Raw genomic sequence first — 25,859 nt, forward strand, 5'->3', positions numbered from 1 at the left:
GGATAGAAGGAAAAATGGATGGGGTAACATACCATCAAATCCTTGAGGATAATCTGCTGCCCTCTGCCAGAATCTTGTCACTGGGAAGAAAGTTTACCTTCCAACATGACAATGGTCCAAAGTAGTGATCAACCTATATCGGTTTTTCTTTGCCGATGCTGATATTTTGGTCAATGCATATCGGTATCAGCCGATATTGGCCGATATTTTCGTTCATTTTTTTTTCTCTTTGACATGTACTCTTGTGGAGGGATCTGGGGGGGCAAGCCGCGAAAGACAGCGGGAGGGGGGGGGATGTCCCCTCCCGCTCTTTGTAATGACAGCCGAGCGGCTTCTCCGCTGCATCGGTTGTCATTACAAGACAGCCGACCGTCGGCTATGGACGTCGGTACCAGGGTGATGCCTTTAGCTGCAGGCATCACTCCGGTACAAGCACTTTCCCGAAATATCGGTAATATCGGACACCTTGGTGGCCGATTCCGATATATCGGGGAAAGTACAGATCAGCCCTCGATATATATCGGCTTTGCCGATAATCGGTCGATCCCTAGTCCAAAACACACAACAACAATGACCACACAGTAGTTGAAAGAGAAAAAAGTTGAATGTCCTTGCATAGCCTAGTCAGAGCCTAGACATAAACCCCTTTGAAAATCTGTGGAATGACTTGAAGATTATAATCCACAAACGGCCACCATCAAATTTAACTAAACTTGAACAGTTCTGCACAGAATTGTGTGCAAATATTGCAAAGTCTAGATGTAAAAAAGTTAGTAGAGACATATCACAAAAGACTAAAGGCTGTAATTAGAGTAAAAGGTGGTCCAACAAAATGCTGACACAAGGGGGTGATCCTTTTTCCAACTCAGTTATTCTGTTTTTGATTTTTTTGTTTTTTCTGACCTGTTGGTGTTATATCTTTCTCTTGTATGTTATAAGTTGCAGCGGCTAAAACAAAAACTGTGTCCGTCTTCATTTCAGGCTGCAAAGCAACAAAATGTGATTATTTTAAAGGTGGGGGGGGGGGGTGATTTTTTTTCTATACCCATTGTATATAGTAAAAAATAAAACACACATTGGGTATCAAAAATGGAAAAAAATGATATAAAATGAATTTGGGTACAGAGTTTCATAACAAAGTAATGGTCAGTCAAAGCTTTTCAGCACTAAATAATGGCCTGGTAATGAAGGAGGATTGCAGGCTGGTAGTTAAGTGATTAAAAGGTTGGTCACAGCTGGTGACGAGTCAATCGGTAGAGTAACTCGCTGTGGGCGGTAGTCCTGCCAAGCAGCACTACAAACATGCACAGTGACAGGACTGCCACGGCTCGAGTTCTCAGGTATTTGTGGCGCACCATGAGCTACAAGTCGGAGGTATTTTTATCTCTCTTATCACGCTTCTTGCTGCGCGGGGGTCTGCGCTCGGGGACTTAACCGAGACCATCTCTTCATCTCCCACCTGCTGCAAATCAACGCTTGCCACTTTGGGGAGCGAACTGCGAATTGATGCAATCAGCGGGATTGCAGAACTGCCATGGGTTGCTGATGAAATGATAAATAGGAATATCGGTATAATTCAGGTTATTTCTGACTCTTGTCTGGTTACAGAGTTATCTAGAATTTGTGTTCTTTCTCAGGGAGAACAAGGCGTGTCTGGACAGGTGGGACCAGAAGGTGGCGGCGGACAGACGGGCTCCCCTGGCCTTCGCGGGATGACGGTTACCGGCCCGATGGTACAGCAACCTATTCTTTTAATCTCGAGTTCTTTTTGAATTTCCAAAGGGAGATGTTGGGAAGGGGTTAGCTCAATCTACCAAAACACTTCCTTCTATGTTATGGGGGGGGGGGGGGATAGAGGAGTCAAAACGCACTTCCTGTCCTTAGATGACAACGCTGTTACTCCACAGAGTACGTGAGTAAGCGTTGTCACCTTAGGACAGGAAGTGTGTTAGGATTCGATCACACTTGTTTCATTGTAGGAACGCTCACTTTCCCGCAACGCACAAGCACGCACTGCTTTTTTACATTTGCGTAGCGGTGCTATTAATTCTTAATCGCATCCCCACACATCTTCATAACACATGCGCCAAGATGAATAGTACCGAATTACCATGCGTTTTGGTGCAGCTCCATTTTTAAAAAGGTGCAGGATCCTTTTTTGCATGTTTCTCATGCAAACGTGACACACAGGAAAGAGCAAAAAAAGCACACGCACTTGGTTGCACCTCAATGGTGTAAACAGAGCTTTGCTGGAAGGCTCACCAGGTGAAAATGAAGAGTAAAAAGTCTAAAACTGGCTATACAGGGATAGATTTTTTGTTCCAAAATCTGTATGGTAATTCTCGGTACATTCGATGATTGTTCAGAAATTTTCTGTAATCTGGCTTACTTAAATTTTCTCTTTACTGCGGTTGAAAACAAATGTCAATTTGATCCTGCTTTGAAGGTCCATTTGATCCCACTTTGAATGTCTATTTGATCCCACCTTGAATTTTCATTTGATCCCACCTTGCATGTTCATTTGATCCCACCTTGAATGTCCATTTGATCCCACCTTGAATGTCCATTTGATCCCACCTTGAATGTCCATTTGATCCCACCTTGAATGTTCTTTTGATCCCACTTCGAATGTCCATTTGATCCCACTTCGAATGTCCATTTGATCCCACCTTGAATGTCTATTTGATCCCACCTTGAATGTCTATTTGATCCCACCTTGAATGTCTATTTGATCCCACCTTAAATGTTCTTTTGATCCCACTTCGAATGTCCATTTGATCCCACTTTGAATGTCCATTTGATCCTACTTCGAATGTCCATTTGATCCCACTTTGAATGTCCATTTGATCCCACTTGGAATGTCCATTTGATCTCACTTTGAATGTCCATTTGATCCCACTTCGAATGTCCATTTGATCCCACTTCAAATGTCCATTTGATCCCACATTGAATATCCTTTTGATCCTTCTTTGAATCTCCATTTGATCCCACCTTGAATGTCCATTTGATCCCACCTTGAATGTTCATTTGATCCCACATTGAATATCCTTTTGATACTTCTTTGAATCTCCATTTGATCCCTCTTTGAATCTCCATTTGATCCCACCTTGAATGTCCATTTAATCCCACTTTGAATGTCCATTTGTTCCCACTTCGAATGTCCATTTGATCCCACTTCGAATGTCCATTTAATCCCACTTCGAATGTCCATTTGATCCCTCTAAAACTGGCCAACCTATCAGCCAAACTCCTACCTCTTTTCACTCTGACTCCATCATACATCAGTGTACCTCCCCTTTTTTAAAAGGCGTTCAAGGATCATGGACCCTTGGAGATTTCAAAGCTATTCATACCCCAGTAGAATCTTGTTTCAAAGTTTTTGTTTTAAGAACATTAGTTCGATGTTCTAATAGTGGGGTCAAATCCGTGTTCGTTTTCCAGCAAAATGATAAGAAAATTCGAAGGAGCAAGATGACATTTTTTTCTCAAATCAGCGAATTTCTAACAATGAAAGTCCATTTGTTTCAAACTCGAATGTTAAAAGCCAAGTAAAATAACATTCATCAAGCTGTACTGGGAATGTTCGCACAAATGTTTGTGTTAAAAGTCTACTAGTGTATAGCGAGCTTTATGATCATAAAATCCAACAAATGTTCTTAAAATTAAAAACTTTGAACTAGTAGTGTATGACCAGCTTAAGGACATCTAAGGACACCTAATGAGTGGCAAGCTACAATATATTACATTTACCGCTTTGATTTTAGATGTACTTTAATAAAAGCTGCAGACTTATTAATAAAAACAACTTATGAAATGGCATTAATATGTTAGAGCTTCTATGAGATTTTGGTGATTGGGTTTAAATGCTTTAATATATTCACCAAAAACTTCCTTTTATTAGTGTATTAGATGACGGCGAACAGGATTAAAATAAAGGATTATGGGGGAGGTGTCCTTCAGATCTGGTCTCTTCTTTGTTAGGAACTGCTGACACATGCTATCTAGGTGACATTTAGAAATTATTGTCTTCTCATGTTGTAGGGACCTCCAGGGATGAAGGGTGAAAAGGGTGACATTGGAAGTCCAGGACTACAGGTAAAAGAACTGAATGTCTCTCTATGGCTGTGAGCACACTGGCGTGGTGAAGAGTTGGTCACATAACTGATGCTAGAATAGAAGAGATGCTATCCACCAGCTGGGAGCTCTGAGTTACAGTGAAATAGAGTAGATCCATGATCTGGGAGCACTGAGTCTAAGGGTAATGGAGTATATCTGTGAGCTGGGTGCACTGAGTTTTGGGGGTATTGGAGTATATCTGTGAGTTTTTGGGGAAGGGAGTATTTCCATAAGCTGGGAGCTCTGAGTTCCAGAGGAATGGAGTACAGTATATCAATTAGCTGGCAGTTCTGAGGTCAAGCAGAATAAAGTATATCCATGAGCTGGGAACTCTGAGTTACTGGTAATGGAGTACAGTATATCCATGAGCTGGGAACACTGAGTTCCTGGTAATGGAGTATATCCATGAGCTGGGAGCTTTGAGGCCTGCCTAGGGGAACTGATTATTTCCATGAGCTGGCAGGTCTGAGCCTAAGGGCAATGGATTATATCTGTGAACTGGGTGCCCTGAGTTTTGGGGGATTGGAATATATCCATGAGTTCTAGGGAATAGAGTATATCCATGAGCTGGAAGTTCTGAGTTCCAGAGAAATGGTGTATATCTATGAGCTGGGAGCCCTGAGTTCCAGGGGAATGGAATATATCCATGAGGTCTGGGGGAATGGATTATTTCCATGAGCTGGGAGCTCTGAGTTTTGGGGAAAAGAAGTATATCCATGAGTTAGGAGCTCTGACTTCTGGGGAAAATGGAGTTACAGCTATGAGTTGGGAGCTCTGACTTCTGGAGAATGGAGTATAACCATGAGCTGAGAGCTCTGAGTTTCAGGGAAATGGAGTATATCCATGTGCTTGAAGTTCTGAGTTCCAGAAGAACGGAGTACATCTATGGGCTGGGAGCTTCTGAGTTCTGAGGGAAAGGAACATATCCATAAAGTCTGGGGGAATTGATTATTTCAATGAGCTTGGAGCCCTGAGTTCCAGGGGAATGGAACATATCCATGAGGTCTGGGGGAATGGATTATTTCCATGAGTGGGGAACTCAGAGTTCCAGGGGAATGGAGTATTTCCATGAGCTCGGACCTCTCAGCTCTCGGGAATGGAGTTACATCTATAAGCTGGGAGCTCTGAGTTTTGGGGGAATGGAGTATATCCATGAGCTGGGAGTTCTGAGTTCCAGAGAAATTGTGTATATCTATGAGCTGGGAGTTCTGAGTTCCGGAGAAATGGTGTATATCTATGAGCTGGGAGTTCTGAGTTCCGGAGAAATGGTGTATATCTATGAGCTGGGAGTTCTGAGTTCCAGAGAAATGGTGTATATCTATGAGCTGGGAGCTCTGAGTTCTGGGGGAATGGAACATATCCATGAGGTCTGGGGGAATGGATTATTTCCATGAGCTGGGAGCTCTGAGTTTCGGGGAAAGGAAGTATATCCATGAGTTAGGAACTCTGACTTCTGGGAAAATGGAGTTACAGCTATGAGTTGGGTGCTCTGAGTTTCAGGGGAACGGAGTACATCCATGAGTTGGGAGCTCTGACTTCTGGGGGAATGGAGTATATCCATGAGCTGAGAGCTCTGAGTTTCAGGGAAATGGAGTATATCCATGTGCTTGAAGTTCTGAGTTCCAGAGGAGTACATCTATGGGATGGGAGCTCTGAGTTTTTGAGGGAAAGGAACATATCCATAAAGTCTGGGGGAATGGATTATTTCAATGAGCTTGGAGCCCTGAGTTCCAGGGGAATGGACCATATCCATGAGGTCTGGGGGAATGGATTATTTCCATGAGTGGGGAGCTCAGAGTTCCAGGGGAATGGAGTATTTCCATGAGCTCGGACCTCTCAGCTCTGGGGAATGGAGTTACATCTATAAACTGGGAGCTCTGAGTTTTGGGGGAATGGAGTATACCCATGAGTTGGGAGTTCGGACTTCTGGGGAAATAGAGTTACATCAGTGAGCTGAGAGCTCTGCGTTTCAGGGGAATGGAATACATCCATTAATTGGGAGCTCTGACTTCTGGGGAAATTGAGTTACATCTATGAGCTGGGAGCTCTGAGTTTCAGAGGAACGGAGTACCTCCATGAGTTGGGAACTCTGACTTCTGGGAGAATAGAGTATATTCATGAGCTGAGAGCTCTGAGTTCCGGGGGAATAGAGTACATCTATGAGCTGTTGGGTATGGTACGGGGAGCAGGTATTTGAGATGTGAACCAGCTGTATGAACCACTACATGTGGCAGGGGGAGCATGTATTCAACATATGAGCCTGCAGGAGGAAGGGGAGCAGGTATTCAATTCACCTCACCAGTTGAATACTTGCTATGGCTGGAGAATAGCGAAACAGTGGCATCAGAAAGGTAGGTATGATGCCTCCTCCTTTACCAGGCCAGTCTTTTTAGGCTGCATTATTAAGTGTTTTGCTTGAAAGGAACCTGACAAGATGAAAATACAGAGGCTGATGCTGTTTATTTATCATTGCCATTTTTCAAGTGACTAAGCCTGGGACCTAAAGTAGTATGTACTTACCTGTCCCATTGCCAGCTGCATGGATATTCGTTACATTCAGGAGTGTCAGATGCCTGTGTCCCCTGCTACATGCAGTGGTTCCTTCTGCTGACTTCTATGTCACTAGTGTTATAGGGGCCAGCATGAGGAACCACAGAATGCAGCAGGGGGAAGCAGGCATCACATTCTTCAAGAGATTGAAGTTTGGCGTGTAGACCCTCTTCTACCGTAGATCCTACTTAGCTACAAAAAAGGGGGGAAGGGCGGGACTTTAAATGAGACGTCCGGTGGGATTTGCCGTGCGCCTCCATCCCTAAATTCAATTCAAAATAGAAAAGGTTCGGGACTTTGTATGAGAGACATGACATGACAGGGTTGGTAAGTAAAAAATATCACATTTATTAATACATGCAACAAAGGAGTCGAAAAGATGTATAATACAAACATATAAAATAGATGGTGTAAATTGGATGATAAAATCAGACAATTGACCCCCAAACCAGATTCAAAAGAACCAACATGGCAATGGGACAATAGTAACTGAGTATAAATTGATATCATGACATCCATAGACTGAAGCGTTTCGTGGACTAGATTCGCCACTTCTTCAGAGTCGATGCATGATCCATGTCTATAAAAAATAAATAAATATAGGCGTATAGAAGCATTGGAAAAAATTATGATGGTAAATGGAAAATGGAGAGGGGGGGGGGGAGGGGAACAAGTCCTCACATTCCCAGAACTTACATAATAGTTGAGGCAGTGACCGTTACTGGAGGTGGGGGCCTGGACCCAAGACGCCTCCCACGGGAGCTGAGGGCGCATGAGGCGCGGCGGGCAGGGCGAAGGATGTCACACACCAAGGAAGTGTAGGTAGAGGTGGTATGAGCGATGCTGAGTAGCCACATAAAAATATCTATATAAGGTAAGTAACAAATTGGGTATTGAGTAAAAATATATGGCATAGAAGATGCATCATGCTACTTGCATAGTTTAAAGGGTGGGAGAGATAGAGTGAGGGATAGAGAGAAAAAAAAATTTTCAATGGAAGTGAAATGTGAGTAGGGAATAAGGCATTGACCCCAGGGCTGAGAAGAAAGGATGCAGGTGAAAAAATTGAGTCAACAAGGAGTAAATGTAATGAAAAGTGAATAGATGAGGTCAGGTATAACCAATGACCATGGTGCCTAAAGAGTAACCACCGCAGTGTTAGCTGAAGGGAAAGAGAAATGTGCAAAAGGAAAAAAGTGATACATAAAAGTAAGTACCAGATGGAAAATGAGTGTGCTCCAGATTCGCCAAGGTCCGCCGACCCTGAAACGCCCAACGTCACGTAATTGCATGGATGAGGGCCCGCAAGGATGGCAGGCATAGTGCCAAACCGTCCAGCGGTCGCCCTCTTATGCACAGGATGGAACAGCCGCCGTCGGCGTGTTGGCGCCAAATGACGGTGTATTATTAAATGTGATATTTTTTACTTACCAACCCTGTCCTGTCATGTCTTTCATACAAAGTCCTGAACCTTTTCTATTTTGAGTAGATCCTACTTAGTGGATGGATTAGGAATCTTGACTTTCCTGGCTGCCTGCTTGTTCCAGGTCAGTGACCTATAGTCAAGATGACCAAGATTCCAGCGTTTGGGGAAAAATGTAATCTGCTTTAAATCTGGTTGAGTGTATTTGATCTAGTTGCAGCCTTAATCGTACTCTCTGTTACTTTAGGGTGTTTCGGGCCCCGAGGGGAAGGCAGGAAAGGATGGGACCATGGGACCCAAGGTAGGAGTGTTGAAGTCCATCATTAGAGCCTTCAGTTTTCTCCACATACTGTATGTGTGAGCACAGCTCGAGGTGTGATAGGATATAGCTATGTATGTGTGGAATGAAGTTCAAACCTTGTTCTATTTATAGTTGTTCTATTTAAGTTGTTCTATTTAATAGGTGTCTCTACACATATCTTTATTATTATGATTTTTTTTTTTTTTTTTTTTTTTAGTTTTGATTAGAACCTATGTCTTTTTTATTGCTGTCTGTGTCTCCATTTGGGAGATCATCCTTCACTTCCTGTCTCGAAGACAACAGGAAGTGGGAGTAAAAAGCCTTGGAGGAGATTTGTTACCGGACACAGGTATCCCCTTTGAAGGATTTCTCCACACCTCCTGTGCCAGAAACACCTTGTTAAACCTTGATAGGCAGGGTGTCACCATCACAGGAAATAAAGAAAAATCCTCTTGGTGACGATGCAAAGATGCAGTTTGCACCTTTGCCTGGGAAATCTCTCTTTCCTGTTACATTTATAGAGGGACTGTCTGTAAGTTAGAGCAAAGGCAGGAAAAGTTTGAAGTCTTCTCCGCTCCATCCAAAATTAAAAGATGTGAGCTGGAGTTGAGCTTCACACATCCATCCATTCTTGATATCCCCACTAGCGGCGCACACTAGCTCGGATAATAGATTAGGAGCACTGTTTTTTATGCTAAATTTCTGATCTGCATGCTTGTTACACATCTTAACAGTATTGAAGCTGGACATAGCCAGGCACCAAGCATTTTCAAAAGCAGCCGAGCATTGGCTGCCCACCTATCTCTCAGCAGCAGCAGAGTTATTTAGTTTCAGGCAGAGCAGGTAATAGTTAGAACCTAATTACAGTCTGGGTCCAAGCTGAGGGGCGATCCCCAGGACATTAGGCTGCAAATTGTGGGTGTGGCAAAATTGTGCTAACTGTGGGAGGGGCTTAAAACTTGAGCCTATTTACAAAGTGCAGGGGTCAAAAGTATGTAGGGTACCAAGTAGAGATTTTGTGACTATGTACAGAGTGCAGGGGTTAGGTGTATGTAATGTACACAATGTAGGGTTCAGGAGTATGCAATGCACGGAGTGCAGGGCTCAGGAGTATGTAATGTACACAATGTAGGGTTCAGAAGTATGTAATGCACAGAGTGTGGGGGACATGTGTCTGTAATGTTCAGAGTGCAGGAGTTAGGTGTATGTAATGTACACAATGTAGGGTTCAGGCGTATCTAATGTACAGAGTGCAGGGGTCATGTGTAAGTAATATACAGAGTGCAGAGTCATGTCTATGTAATATACAGAGTGCAGGGGTCACGTGTATGAAATGAACAGAATGCAGGAGTCAGGTGCATGTAATGTACACAATGTAGGGTTCAGGAGTATGTAAAGTACATGACATACACATGAACCCTGCACTATGTACTTTACATACTCCTGAACCCTACATTGTGTACATTACATGCACCTGACTCCTGCATTCTGTTAATTACATACACATGACCCCTGCACTCTGTATATTACATACACATGAAACCTGCACTGAGTGCAGGGGTCAGGAGTATGTAATGTACAGAATGCAGGTGTCATGTTTATATAATTTACACAATGTAGAGTTCAGGTGTATGTAATGCACACAGTCAAAGATTCAGAGGCATGCAGTGTACACAGTTCAGGGGTCAAATGTATAAAAAATATACTAAGTACAGGGATCAGGTGGTTATAATGTACACAGTGCAGAGGTTAGGAGTATGTAATGTACACAGTGCAGGAGTCAGTTGTGTGTAATGTACACAATGTAGGGGTCAGGAGGTTGAAATGTGCACAGTGCAAGCATCAAGAGCATATAGTGTATAGAGTGCAGGTGTATCTATTATGCTGAGTACAAGGGTCAGGTGTATGTAATGTTCTCAGTGTAAGGGTCCAGAGCATGTCATGTACAGAGTGCAGGTGTCAGGGGTATGTAATGTACACAATGTAGGGGTCAGGACTATGTACACAGTGCAAGGGTCAAGTGTATGTAATCTACGAAGTACAAGGGTCGGGTTTATGTTGTGTACACAATGTAGGGGTCAGAATTATGTAATGTGCACAGTGCAAGGGTCAGGAGCATGTAGTGTACACAGTGGAGGAGTCAGGTGTATGTAATATTCAGAGTACAGGGGTCTGTCGGGTGTATGTAATGTACCCAGTGTAAGAAAATAAATAGAAAAGTCCATATACTGTGATCAAAATATTAAAATACTAAAATTCATATAAAATAAAGTGCATTAGTGATCACTGAATATAAGAATCAATAAAGTGCAAAAATAAGTTAGATCAAGTGTCCATACTAGTATAACCATATAAAGTGCAAAATAAGTAATAAGGTGCAGTCCAAAAAAAAGCAGGTTTCTTCCAAAGAAACTAAAGTTTGGAAGAAACCTCCTTTTTTTGGACTGCACCTTATTACTTATTTTGCACTTTATATGGTTATACTAGTATGGACACTTGATCTAACTTATTTTTGCACTTTATTGATTCTTATATTCAGTGATCACTAATGCACTTTATTTTATATGAATTTTAGTATTTTATTATTTTGATCAAAGTATATGGACTTTTCTATTTATTTTCTTAGCACCTATATGTAGTTTTACCTGTTAGCGCTGCCTTATATGTTTTTTAGTCTTTTCTGGTGTTTTACCTAGTGAGCAGCAGCTTCGGGATTCATTATATAAATTTTATCTTCACTTATTTATACATCACAGCACGGGTAATAATTTATTGTTTTTATACCCAGTGTAAGGGTCAGGGCTATGTAATGTACGCAGTAAAGTACACTGTTCAGGGGTCAGGAGCATGTACTGTACACAGTGCAGGGGTTAGGTGTGTGTAATGTACTGAGTACAGGGGTCAGGCGTATATAAAGTACCCTGTGCAGGGGTCAGGACGGAGCATGTAGTGTATACTGTTCAGGGGTTAGGTGTGTGTAATGTACCTAGTACAGGTGTCAGGTGTGTGTAATGTACACAGTGCAGGGGTTAGGTGTGTGTAATGTACACTGTGCAGGGGTCAAGAGCATGTCATGTTCACAGCGCAAGGGTCAGGTGTATGTAATGTACACAGCGCAGGAGTCTGGGGTATGTCATGTTCACAGTGCAGGAGCCAGGTGTATGTCATGTTCACAGCGCAGGAGTTAGGTGTATGTAATGTTCACAGTGCAGGGATCAGGTGTATGTAATGTTCACAGTGCAGGGGTCAGGTGTATGTAATGTTCACAGTGCAGGGGTTAGGTGTATGTAATGTTCACAGGGTAGGTGTCAGGTGTATGTAATGTTCACAGGGTAGGGGCCAGGTGTATGTAATGTTCACAGTGCAGGGGTCAAGTGTATGCAATGTTCACAGTGCAGGGGTCAGGTGTATGTAATGTTTACAGTGCAGGGGTCAGGTGTATGTAATGTTCACAGTGCAGGGGTCAGATGTATGTAATGTTCACAGTTCAGGGTCAGGTGTATGTAATGTTCACAGTGCAGGGGTCAGGTGTATGTATTGTACACACTTTCAAGGGTTAGGAGCATGTAGTGTACACAGTGCTGGGGATAGGTGTGTGTTATGTACAGAGAAGATGGATCAGGAGTGGCTAATGCACAGAGTGCAGGGCTCAGGTGCACATACTAGAGCAGGGGTCGGAAGTAGCCTAGTGCAGAGCACTCTCTCAATGTTGTGATTAGCCATACCTTGCACTAACAAAAGTGAGCTAGCAGCAGGATCAGTTGATCAAGGAAGGGGAGATAATGCAAGCACAGGGGACCCTGGTGTCAACGGGGGGCCCAGCTCTCTAGGAAGAGAAAGGATGACACAGACTTGCACATGCACACACATGATTCCTCCCTGTGTAGAGATTTGGAAAGACAGTCCTCACCCACAGTCCTTTCCTCCTCCAATTGAAAACTAGTGGGCAGGGCTTAGAGATTCTCATCCTCCTCTGATGTTTTCAGCTGGATCCCCAGGCCACCATTAAAAATGATAGGGCTGGGGCCCCTTATGAAGCTGCACTGAGGCCACCCACTGGCAGCCCTAGGTCCCATTAGGTCAACAGGGGAGTCTGGACCTGTTACACGAGGGTTGCTTCTACCCCTTATCAGTGGCCCTGCCCCTCACACACATTTTTTCGTAGGGAGGGGAAGGCTTAAAGCTTCTGACAATGTTTGATTGCTTTCTCTGCCTTCATGTCCAAGTGAGCACCACGCTCCCCATTTCTTGTATGGGTGTCACAGGGACAGGAAGTGAGAGAAAATTGCCCAGTGGGGTCACAGACAGAAATAATCATTTACAGAATAGATCGCCTTTAAAAAAAAAAAAAATATATATATATACATATATTTAATTACGATTGATTCATTTTCTTTTACTTCTTTTATGCATCAGATGTTTGGTGGCCAAACGTGCCCAAAACCCAGATTCTTTCTCTGCTAAAATGTTCCCAGAATATATTTGACACTGTTACCAAGCAGCGACCTATAAATAGCTGCCACTTATCAAAGTGTTTCTCCGGCGGGCGGAAGAGATCAATAAGCAGCCCGAGTGACAAAGGTGTCCGATGCGTATCTTCTCTTATAGTGGACCCCATAGGGGGCATGTAGCCGAGTCCGCGAGGAATGCAGATGTTCTCCCGGACTCCCGTTCCCGCACTCTCACTAATGACACATTCAACGGCTTTTTTTTTTTTTTTTTTAGCTTTCCCCCGTCCTGCGCTTTTTCCAAATTGTCATCGCTCGCAGCCTGACTCTCTGACATCTCATTATACATCTCCCAGTTAGCAGACAAATGTGACCTTTTAATATTCACTTGTATTGGGCTTCCTGCTGAGAACCGCAGTCGGCATCTCAATAAATCATTCTTAGCGACGAACTTGCTACGGATAAAAAGTCGGCGTGCACGGTTTGGGGGTTTATGTAATAATGTGGGGATTCATTTATTAACACTGCCTGGAAATTGTCTGCGTTCCTGAAACAAAAACGGAAAAGACGCGAAAGGCAAAGATGGCGGTATGGTTGTCTCCCTTAATAATTTGTGCATCAGCTTCTTCCTGATGGGACACTCCACGGTACATAGGAAGAGAAAAAGTACTCTTCTTACACTTGCATGTTACTTTCTTAGAAACTCATAAAAAGTGGAAGAAAAGAAGCTAATGGAAGAAGGGGAAGAAGGAGTTAAAAAGAAGAATTAGCATTTTCCAAAGTTTAATAATGTGTTAAACTTTTTTTACTCTGGGATAGGCGTGCTCTCTTTATGTAATCTGAAGGAATGAGATGTCCATTTTATATCCAGAGTGTGGATCTTCAGAAAACAAGCGCCAAACCAAAAGTTGAAACTGTCCAAGATGCCTTTATTGTACATAAAAGCCGGCACTTGTCCACTCGTCATCAAACAATCTTCTTTATTGGAAAAAGGGGTAAAATGCGCAGTGCTGACGAGTTTCAGGCAAGAATGGCCATTCTTGGCTGAAACGCGTCAATCCTGTTTTATCTGTAGGCTTTACCCCATTTTTTAATAAAGAATATTACTCAGCCCATGGATAGGTGCCAGCTTTTATGTACAATATACTTGCAGGGTATACAGATATACAGGAGCCTTAGCTGCAGCACCCCGTTTCCGCACTGGATATGGAAACCATCTGAGTTGAGCATGGTGAGTTCATTTTGGAAGATGCCTTTATTATTCATAAATCAATCACATAAAATTAGGCAATGCCTTTCAGGGCCAATTGCTCCCCCCCACCCTTCATCAGGGTTTAAAAAAAGGAAAAGGACTCAAATGGAAATTTTAATGAACATGAATCCATGAGAAACTCTTCTGTTTAATTCCAATTGAGAATCTTTTCAGTGTGAAGCTTTTTTTAGAGTGTTTGCTGTAGGTGCTCCACTTTATGTATATTGTGCTGTGTTGTGCAGTAATGCCTAGCAGCCAATCACAAGTAATCTGGCAACAAAGACCCCATGGTAAACTCGAAGTCGGTGGCTGGGGGGGGGGGGGGGTTCCCGGTGAACTGCTAAGTAAACCTGTATGTGTGTGTCACATATACTTTGCTATGTATACTTTATCAGTGTTTTTTTTTCTTCATATATCTAGGGCATACGGGGATTGGAGGGGAATTCAGGCCCTCCCGGCCCCCCTGGACCTCGGGTAAGAAGAGCAATGACATATCTGTTCCTAAATTTCTAAACTCCAATTGTAGACTTGTTTGCCTAAAATTTGACTTTTTGACTTACAAGTAGAGTCAGAGATGACTACTGATACCAACTACAGTAGGTATGAAAACAGCATGAACATCTCCAGCAGAGTTTCCCTTATTGGTGTCTGGGGTGCTGCTGTGCCTAGGCCTGGATAAAGGAAGTAGGGTTGGTTGGCATGGATGTAGGATTGTTTAGCATGGATGTGGGGTTGGTTGGCATAGACGTCGGGTTGTTTGCCACGGAGGTGGGGTTGGTGGGCATTGATGCAGGGTTGGTTGACATGGACAGAAATTTGGTTGGCATGGACCTCAATTGCTTCCAAAGATCAACCCCTAGGAGGGCTTCCTTAATGCCCCTTTTCCTGGACCTGGACTTATTAGAAGAGTCAGAGTTGACTAGTGCTACCAACTATATTTGAAAACAGCACCAGCATCTCCAGCAAAGTTCCCCTTACTGGTGTCTGGGGTGCTGCTTTGCCTGGGCTTGAATAAAGGAAGTCAGGTTGGTTGGCATGGATGTGGGATTGGTTGGCATGGGCGTAGGGTTGTTTGGCATGGACATGGGGTTGGTTGACATGGACGTAGGGTTGGTTGGCATGGACATGGGGTTAGTGGCATGGACACAGGGTTGGTTGGCATAGACATAGGGTTGGTTGGCAAGCATATAAGGTTGGTTGGCATGGACATCTATTGCTTCCAAAGACCAAGCCCAAGAGGGCTTCCTCAATGCCTCTTTTTCTGGACCTGGCCTTACTAGTAGAGTCAGAGGTGACTAGTGCTACCAACTATGGAGCCAACGTAGACATAGGATTGGTTGGTATTAACCTCTATTGCTTTCCAATGACCAACTCCAAGAGGGCTTCCTCAATGCCCCTTTTCCTGGACCTGTTTTTTTAAGCCTTTGCTCACAATGATAAGAATATCAACTTTAAGCTCATACTAACAAGGTTTTCTTTAACATATCAATATAAAATACATCAAGATGATCTCTCATATAATGAATTGACCCTATACCCCCCCTTAGAATCCCGTATCTGTTCAGCTCTGCCTTGCTGTTATGTACTCATATATTTGAGCCCAGGCTGTCTGGATGATCACCATGTCTTTGCGTTCCCGATGGACAACCCTGGCGGATCTTTTGGTCAGGTTGCAATTTTTGTAGTTGCGCTCTACTGTTCCCCAAGCCAATACAGGACACATTTAAATACATTTAAACCCTGAGTGAATAGCATTTAGTTTGCTAATTCACCGTCTATGAAAAACAATTGCCATTTTTCAATTAAAATACTTGTTTTCCCCTTTTTTCATCCTTTGGCACATCTCAGTGCTGCTGATCTCCTGCAGCCTCTTTCATGTCTACATGGACTCCAGTGATAGCTGCATGGTATTTTTTTAGGATGGCTTTCCTGATGGTGTGTTGAAATGGCCATTTGTAGTCTCCAATGAGACATGGAGACAACGCAGGAGCACCCTTGGAATACAGATAGAGCGTGGTCAGCGTATAACAGTGTTTTTCAACCTTTTTTAACCAAGGAACCCTTTACAATCTGGCAGAATCTCAAAACACAACAATCAAGAATGTAAAAAAAAATGGAATTGTTACTTACATCAATGATGGCATACTTGAGCCTGGGACAATACACACAACTGCTCTATTCTTGAGTTAAAGAGGAGGTCTAGCTCTAGAATTATTGCTCTCGCTCTAACATGTGTGGTGATACTCGTATGTGGTGCGAATACTGTTTACATATTTGTGTGCGAGTTACGTATCCATTTGCGTATCCAGTTGCGTACAAGCGCAGAGGGTTGGGGGGGGGGGGGGCGCTTTAAATTTTTTTTGTATTATTTATTTCTTGTTTTTCCCTCACTGTCACTTTAATTTACATTTTTTTTTTTATCACTTTTATTCCTCTTACAAGGATCGTAAACATCCCTTGTAAATAAGGATGATCTATCCTCTTTATGGAGAGATCTGGGGTCAAAAAAGACCTCCAATCTCTCCTTTACTTTTAAAAGCAAAAAAAAAAAGCAATCACCAAATTTTTTTTTAATGTAATATAAATATACATAAGATATGTGGATTTTAAATACTGTATTATTGATAATGGAAACTGCACTTCTTTTTTTATGTTGTATTCTGCGTGCACATCTGCTGCAGGTTGGCCGCAGCGCAGGTATAGCGCAAAATACCCGCAGTTTTCATGTGAGTTACCTGTGGTTTCTCATAAACTTCTACTATGTCCTGCATTTTCTGAAAGCACACCAAAAACGAGGGACATAATAGAAGTCTATAGGAAACCACAGGAAACGCATATGAAAACCTGCGCTATCACTGCCTATCCTGCGCTACACCTGAGCTGCAGCCAAACTGAAGCAGAAGTGCAAGCGGAATACAACATAAAAAAAGAAGTGCAGTTTCTAATATCAATAATACAGTATTTAAAACCCACATAACTTATGTATATTTCTATTACATAAAAAAGCAATAACCATTTACCAGGTAAAGTAAATGACATATCATATAATTCATGTAACTCACAAAGCCCAGAGGAGTCACTGAAGAGCCTCCTCCCTGGTATTCCTCCTCTTCTCACAGGCCCACATGCTCTGCTGTAACTCGGTGAAAAGTGCACCAGCCAGCAGCTCCCGGTACCCGCGGCTCTCACCTCCCAGCAAGCACATTGTATGCCGATCCTCCTATAGCAACGGATGACATCATCGGTCGGCAAGACGCGGTCGGGAGGCCCGCACAGCTTCCCCAGCGCATGTGGCAGCGGGAAGTGAATTTAGCCATCCCCTCTCTCACCAACTAAATGGCAAACTTTTTTTTTTATAAGATTGCTGCAAGTTGGGGTCATTTTGCCGCGGCACACCAGGGTGCCGCGGCACACTGGTTGAGAAACCCTGGCGTATAACAGGAAGAGCCCAAACAAGGTTGTTCATGGCAGGATCACCTGCTATTATTTTAATGAGAGCTGCAGATTTGAAAAGATTGAAAATGACTTTTGAAGTTACATTCATATTTTACCGATTGCCATTCTGCAGATCCTTACAAGTCTGCCCACGCTACCATAGACACGGCTTGAGGGATGGAGGCATGGATTTGATTTGTGCTGCTTTGTTAGAACCTCAGTGATCCACAACAAGTCCATTTATTAAACATATTCTTTATTTATTACTAAGATCCAACAGAAAATCTCCCAGTGAGGAGAATCACAAAGCCACCATTGTCACGGATCATCAGCAAGGCTTCCATGAATAAGAGACAACCAAAATGCTAATGAAACTAAACTAAACAAAACGTGAAACTAAGACAAAAAAAAAGACTAATGAGTGGAAAGTTCTGGATCATCAATTCCAGACAGCGATTTAGTAAAAAACCAAAAAAAAAACCAAATTTAATCAACATTACCGCAGAGCTGTTCAAATCGTCATTATGCAAATTGTCGTGAGCGACCCTGGTTCACTTTTGCTTGAGACAGAAAAATTAAAAGTCTGTAGCGTTAAATTTATCATGCAAATGAAAATATGTACATGAGCCGCACTGCCATAGAGTCATAGAGTCCCGTCTTTAAAATCCGACCGAAAAAAAAAAAAAAGTTTGTAGCGCTAAATTTATCTTGCAAATTAAAATATGTATATGAGCCGCCCTGGCACGGAGTCCCGTGTTTAAATTCATGACTGCGTTATTTTGGGTATCATTTATTATGTATAAGTGCATTCACTTATTTATAATGTTACATTATAATACAATACAATATCACTGCTTATCTATTAAGCTAAACAGCTCCAGCTGGGATCCAAATGGAACCTGACTTCTTTCATTTGTTAACAATAAAATAGGGATTTGTCCGTATGTACAGCCAATGAAACGGTAATGTTGTTTTAAAATGGGCTGATGACCTGCAATCTTTCTTTTTATTTCAGCAGATCTCTGGGCAAACTGCTAAATACACAGCTAAAATTCATATAGGTGTAGCAAGGTTTCCAGGCCTGTGGCCTGATGTGGGTCTGCCATTAGTACCGGAATCCTCTCCAGCCCATGTGAGCTGAGTCCCCAGGTGTGACAATTGAAACAGTGACAACTCCAGCTCCTTTGTTTGCAGTTTTTATTATAAATTAAGGGGATGGGAGAAGGGAATGAGTCGGATACTCCTCTTGGCTTGAACTAAATTACAATTGGGACTTTGATCCTGGAAAAATGCCCGTTGGTGCTTCCTTGACACTAGCCAGCGCCAACCAACGCTCACTGATTCTGAGAACACTCTGTACAACAGAGGAAGTTTTGAATCCCCAACCTATAGTCCAGTAGATCCAAGACTGAGAACTGTAGAACTCCTGACACTGCTTCACTGTGTAAATCTTTAAATGCTTTTCCCCCGCCTGGCACAGCTTGAGGTAGTATTTTGTAGAACTCCAAATGGCTACGGTAATACTGTAACTGGCACACGCAATACAATTCAGGGCCCAGACTGCAGGTGTCCCCTCTTTACTCCTTGAACTCTTTAGGGTCCACTGACTATGTACCCCCTTTACACTTCAGGGTCCTCAACCTAGGTACCCCCTTTACAGCTAGCTGACCTTGGATCCCCGAACCTCTTCCGGAGTGGTCCCCTCTGACACCTGGCAGACCCCCAGGGGCAATCCTCAGTACTCACGACCTGTGTAGGCTTTCCTGGGACTGGACCCCTCTCTCTCTCTCCGCAGGCTCTCGTCACACCGGATCCCCCTCAGCTCAACTTCAGCACTCTCTAGATTCTCAGGCGACACCCCGAGACATCCACCTTCCTCAAACAGGAGGAGAGACAGCCACACTCTCCTTCCTGGGACTCTGCTCCTGCCAAAGACACCGTGCCATGCACCTACCCCCAACTTAGACCCACTCCCAGAATCCCTTGCAGCTTAATCTGCCTTCTGGGGTAGTTACAAGATGGGATGTGTCCCCTGATTGGGCTTCCCACACTGTCCTATGAGAAGCCTCTCACAGGAGCCAGTGGGGATACATCTGGAAGCCCTGACACCCTGCCCAGATAAATCACAGCCCTGCTGTTAGGCAGACAAGGCCTACTATTGTTTTACCTAGCACCTATTTGTAGGGTGCTACATAGGTGATTTTACTTCCCAAATGATTTTAATTCAGTTCAGCCGGTCTTGCGATTCACATATTGTTGCCAGGCAACATAGGTGGAAGGGTGACTCCATCTGTGTTATACCAGTCTGGTGGCTTTCTTTATCACCTGTCTGCACCTTGGAAGGTCCTCCTTATCTTTGCCTTATCTTATAGGCTGCCTAAACCCCTCCCCCTGCAGAAATCCCATTGGCTTATCAGCAATGGCCAGGACAATATGGCCTGGTTGGCTTTCCGTTGAAACAAATGAGAAAGCACTGCAACCTCTGCTCCAAGAGGTTCAGAAAACCTGGTGCTCTAGCTAACAGGTCTCTGGAAACCCCACATGAAACACAATCCTTGAAAAGAAGCCGGATAACAGAAGATATCAGCATATCTTTTATTAGGCATTGTAAAATAAAGCCATATATCAACGCGTTTCATCCATCCAGGCCTAAAACAAGCCTAAAACGTATCAATTTCCTTCCGAATGATGAAAGATCTGCAGCTTGGTCTGTCTACAGGATGGGCTCGTTTTAAGGAAGATGTGTTTGGAGCACTGAATCCAAATGGGGAATCACATTTGTTCTCTGGTTCATTGGATACAGCTCTTTGTTATATGAAGGGGTATCCCTACGGTCCCTGCAATAGTCTCAACAAAGTGTCAAAACCTAAGAGTGAAAGTCATATAAAAGCTTATTAAACTTGGTAAAAAAATCTGAAGACTCCCAATGTAAAGAACATTCTTCTTACTTTCCCCCAATATAAGGGAGAGTCATCCCACTGACCTCCAATGTAAGATACATTCTTCCCACTCACCACCAATGTAATGAGAATTCTTCCCACTGACCCCCAATGTAAGGAACATTCTTGCCACTGACCACCAATGTAAGGACTATTCTTCCAAATCATTGCCAATGAAAGGAGAATTCTTCCCACTGAACACCAATATAGGAGATATTCTTCCCTGTGACCACCAATGTAAGGGACACTTTCCCCACTGACCACTATTGTAAGGTACATTCTTCTCACTGACCACCAATGTGAGATACATTCTTCCCACTGACCACCAATGTAAGGGACATTCTTCCCACTGACCCCCAATGTAAGGGGACATTCTTCCCACTGACCACCAATGTAAGGAGAATTATTCCCGCTGAACACCAATATAGGAGATATTCTTCCCTGTGACCACCAATGTAAGGGGACACTTTCCCCACTGACCACCAATGTAAGGGGACATTCTTCCCACTGACCACCAATGTAAGAGACATTTTTCCCACTGACCACCAATGTAAGGGACATTCTTCCCACTGACCTTTAATGTAAGGGGACATTCTTCCCACTGACTACCAATGTAAGAGACATTTTTCCCACTGACCACCAATGTAAGGGACATTCTTCCCACTGACCTTTAATGTAAGGGACATTCTTCCCTCTGACTTCCAATGTAAAGAACATTCTTCCCTCTGACTTCCAATGTAAAGAACATTCTTCCCTCTGACCTCCAATGTAAGGGACATTCTTCCCTCTAACCTCCAGTGTAAGGGACATTCTTCCCTCTGACCTCCAATGTAAAGAACATTCTTCCCACTGACCTCCAATGTAAGGGACATTCTTCCCTCTGACCTCCAATGTAAGGGACATTCTTCCCACTGATCTCCAATGCAGTGCTGTATTTTGGCCTAGGCCAACAAGGCCCAGGCCTAGGGCGGCACTTTGCAGGGGGGCAGCAAAGAAACTGCCCCCCCTCCACCTGAGTCTCTTTTGGCCACTGGTTGCTAGATCCACCTCTCTCATTCCCCCCTCTCTCTCTCACCGCCCCTCTCTCTCACTCTCACGGCCCCTCTCTCTCTCACGGCCCCTCTCTCTCTCACTACCCTCTCTCTCTCACCCCTCCTCTCTCTCTCTCACCCCTCTTCTCTCTCTCTCTCACCCCTCTTCCCTCTCTCTCTCACCCTCCCTCTCTCTCTCACCCCTCCTCTCTCACCCCTCCTCTCTCTCTCTCTCACCCCTCTTCTCTCTCTCTCTCTCACCCCTCTTCTCTCTCTCTCTCACCCTACCTCTCTATCTCACCCCTCCTCTCTCATCCCCCCTCTCGCTCTCTCTCTCATCCCCCTTTATCTGTCTCTCTATCTCTGTCTCTATCTATCATCCCCCCTTTCTTGCTCTCTCATCCCCCCCTCTCTCTCTCAACCCCCCCTCTCTCTCTCTCATCCCCCCCTCACCCATCCCCCTCTCTCTCCCTCACCCACCCCCTCTCTCGTGAGATCTCAAGGGTTCATGCTGGGACTTGTAGTCCTTCAATTTTGGAGGGAGCCACATCCATTAAAAAAGGAGTGGGGCAAAATTACATAGGTGGGGGAGGGGGGGGGGGCGCTCAATTTTAGTCTTGCCTAGGGCAGCACAAAACCAAAATACACCACTGCTCCAATGTAAGGGACATTCTTCCCACTGACCTTTAATGTAAGGGACATTCTTCCCTCTGACCTCCAATGTAAAGAACATTCTTCCCTCTGACCTCCAATGTAAGGGACATTCTTCCCTCTGACCTCCAATGTAAGGAACATTCTTCCCTCTGACCTCCAATGTAAAGAACATTCTTCCCTCTGACCTCCAATGTAAGGGACATTCTTCCCTCTGACCTCCAATGTAAGGGACATTCTTCCCTCTGACCTTCAATGTAAAGAACATTCTTCCCTCTGACCTCCAATGTAAGGGACATTCTTCCCTCTGACCTCCAATGTAAGGGACATTCTTCCCTCTGACCTCCAATGTAAAGAACATTCTTCCCACTGACCTCAAATGTAAGGGACATTCTTCCCACTGACCCCCAATGTAAGGAACATTCTTGCCACTGACCACCAATGTAAGGACTATTCTTCCAAATCATTGCCAATGAAAGGAGAATTCTTCCCACTGAACACCAATATAGGAGATATTCTTCCCTGTGACCACCAATGTAAGGGACACTTTCCCCACTGACCACTATTGTAAGGTACATTCTTCTCACTGACCACCAATGTGAGATACATTCTTCCCACTGACCACCAATGTAAGGGACATTCTTCCCACTGACCCCCAATGTAAGGGGACATTCTTCCCACTGACCACCAATGTAAGGAGAATTATTCCCGCTGAACACCAATATAGGAGATATTCTTCCCTGTGACCACCAATGTAAGGGGACACTTTCCCCACTGACCACCATTGTATGAGACATTTTTCCCACTGACCACCAATGTAAGGGACATTCTTCCCACTGATCTTTAATGTAAGGGGACATTCTTCCCACTGACTACCAATGTAAGAGACATTTTTCCCACTGACCACCAATGTAAGGGACATTCTTCCCACTGACCTCCAATGTAAGGGACATTCTTCCCACTGACCTTTAATGTAAAGAACATTCTTCCCTCTAACCTCCAGTGTAAGGGACATTCTTCCCTCTGACCTCCAATGTAAAGAACATTCTTCCCTCTGACCTCCAATGTAAGGGACATTCTTCCCACTGATCTCCAATGTAAGGGACATTCTTCCCACTGACCTTTAATGTAAGAGACATTCTTTCCTCTGACCTCCAATGTAAAGAACGTTCTTCCCTCTGACCTCCACTGTAAGGGACATTCTTCCCTCTGACCTCCAATGTAAAGAACATTCTTCCCTCTGACCTCCAATGTAAGGGGCATTCTTCCCTCTGACCTTCAATGTAAAGAACATTCTTCCCTCTGACCTCCAATGTAAGGGACATTCTTCCCTCTGACCTCCAATGTAAAGAACATTCTTCCCACTGATCTCAAATGTAAGGGACATTCTTCCCTCTGACCTTCAATGTAAAGAACATTCTTCCCTCTGACCTCCAATGTAAAGAACATTCTTCCCTCTGACCTCCAATGTAAAGAACATTCTTCCCACTGACCTCCAAGGTTAGAGAACATTCTTCCTCTCTACCAGCTTTGCACATCTAGAGAGTGACATTTCTGCCCATGCTTCTTTGCAAAATATTTCAATCTCTGTCAGATTGGATGGAGAGCGTCTGTGAACAGCAATTTTCAAGTCTTGCCACAGATTCTCAATTGGATTTAGGTCTGGACTTTTTAGAGTTTTGCTTTTAGGCCAAAAAGTTTAATTTGGTCTCATCTGTCCAAAGCACCTTCTTCCACATGTTTGCTGTGTCCCCCACATAGCTTCTCCCAAACTACAAACACGACTTCTTCTTATGGCTTTCTTTCAACAATGGCTTTCTTCTTGTCACTCTTCCATAAAGGACAGATTTGTGGAGTGCACGACTAATAGTTGTCCTGTGGACAGATTCTCCCACCTGAGCTGTGGATCTCTGCAGCTCCTCCATAGTTACCATGGACCTCTTGGCTGCTTCTCTGATCAATGCTCTCCTTGCCCAGCCTGTCAGTTTAGGTGGATGGCCATGTCTTGGTAGGTTTGCAGTTGAACCATACTCTTTCCATTTTCAGGTGATGGATTGAACAGTGCTCCGTGAGATGATCAAAGCTTTGGATATTTTTTTATAACCTAATCCTGCTTCAAACTTTTCCACAACTTTATCCCTGACATGTCTGGGGTGTTCCTTGGCATTCATGATGCTGTTTGTTCACTAAGCTTCTCTAACAAACCTCTGAGGGCTTCACAGAACAGCTGTATTTATACTGAGATTAAATTACACACAGGTGGACTTAATTTACTAATTAGGTGATTTCTGAAGACAATTGGTTCCATTTTAGTTAGGGGTATTAGAGTAAAGGGGGACTAAATACAAATGCATGCCACACTTTTCACATATTTATTTGTAAAAAAAAATTAGAAAACCATTTATCATTTTCCTTCAACTTCACAATTATGTGCCACTTTGTGTTGTTCTATCACATAAAATCCCAATAAAATACATTTACGTTTTTGGTTGTAACATGAAAAAAAATGTCAAGGGGTATGAATACTTTTTCAAGGCATTGTATGTACTTTCCCAAACTGATTGCTAAGAAGGAGGGTCTGCTTTTGTTATCATCATCTGAGCAAGCTCTTGTGCTGTAATTGGGAAGGATAATCAAGTGAAATGTCTTTTGTGGGAGATGCCTCTAACATGACTACCAGCTCTGTACAGGACTTCTGGAGGAAATCAGAAACCCAATGGCTCCAGCCAGAGCCCGTACACGAGCCGCATACAGAACGATCCTGTCTGCCATATTATAGAGAAGCGGCATTTGAATTTTTCCGTCAGTGATGGAAAATCACGGCGTCTGGAGATTGAAAGGGAAAGGTCATCCTTAATGGTGTTAAATTACAAAATGGCTGGTGTAGCGGTGATGTATGATTTACTGGATTATTATTATTATTTTTAGCAAAAGTAGACTTTCCATTTACCGGTGCTTTACCGGCAACTTTCTGCACTCATTATCTGGGGTGCTGTGAATTCTGGGAACTTGGACTAATTCGCTGTATTTGTCAAAGTTACAAACAGTCGTCCTATATAGGGCAGCTTTTATTTATAGCTTTCCTATAACACCGGAGTCTGGGATCCAAGAATCCGGCAATTGTTCTTATTATATCAAATATATTACAGAAAATTAGTGCTGGAACTGCAGCAGCTCCGTAGAAGTCAGAAATTGGTACCTGTGATATATGGAGGTGTGCCGGGAACAGGAGGACGCATAGAACTTTGGTGGCTACTGGCCATATTTGGGCAATGATGTCACATTACATAGCGGATAATCGCTCGGGGAGCTGTCATTCGGCTAGTGTTACCATCTGTATTGGTTACCTGCATCCACATTTTTTTCTTTCTTCAGTGGACGGCTAACATTGGTATTGATGATGGATTTACTTCAAGGAATGTGCTTTTGTGATTTTTTAGTTTGTTAATGTAGCACCCTCCTAGGTAGGTGCTAGTGAGAAAGTATAGTTTGAGCTCTGTCTGCTTACCAGAGGGGCTGCAGGTAAATCTATATTGTTCTCTGCCTACCAGAGAGCAGGATCTGTTAGTGAGGTCTTCTCATTGTGCTCAGAGTGCAACTCATTCAGTCTGGAGAGTGTTTCACACTGGTCCAATAGGGAGGCATGTTGGACAGTGGGAGGACACCTGACGAATAGGTGCATGGGCTTTTGATACAGTCCTAACGATTGGCAG

The 25,859-nt window shown here is 43.5% G+C and overlaps 1 protein-coding gene across 1 annotated transcript in view; it reads left to right on the top strand.

Moving 5' to 3' along the window:
• COL20A1 (collagen type XX alpha 1 chain) overlaps positions 1 to 25,859 on the top strand; it is a 201,261-nt gene that overhangs the window by 155,325 nt on the left and 20,077 nt on the right. The window contains exons 28-31 of the mRNA XM_082272732.1: positions 1,638 to 1,733; positions 4,042 to 4,095; positions 8,337 to 8,390; positions 14,511 to 14,564. Of these exons, the coding sequence (XP_082128858.1) occupies positions 1,638 to 1,733; positions 4,042 to 4,095; positions 8,337 to 8,390; positions 14,511 to 14,564 (258 nt within the window). The remainder of the gene's footprint in view (positions 1 to 1,637; positions 1,734 to 4,041; positions 4,096 to 8,336; positions 8,391 to 14,510; positions 14,565 to 25,859) is intronic.

Source organism: Pelophylax lessonae (genome assembly GCF_965119305.1).
Source record: "Pelophylax lessonae genome assembly, chromosome: 11".
Taxonomy (NCBI): Eukaryota; Metazoa; Chordata; class Amphibia; order Anura; family Ranidae; genus Pelophylax; species Pelophylax lessonae.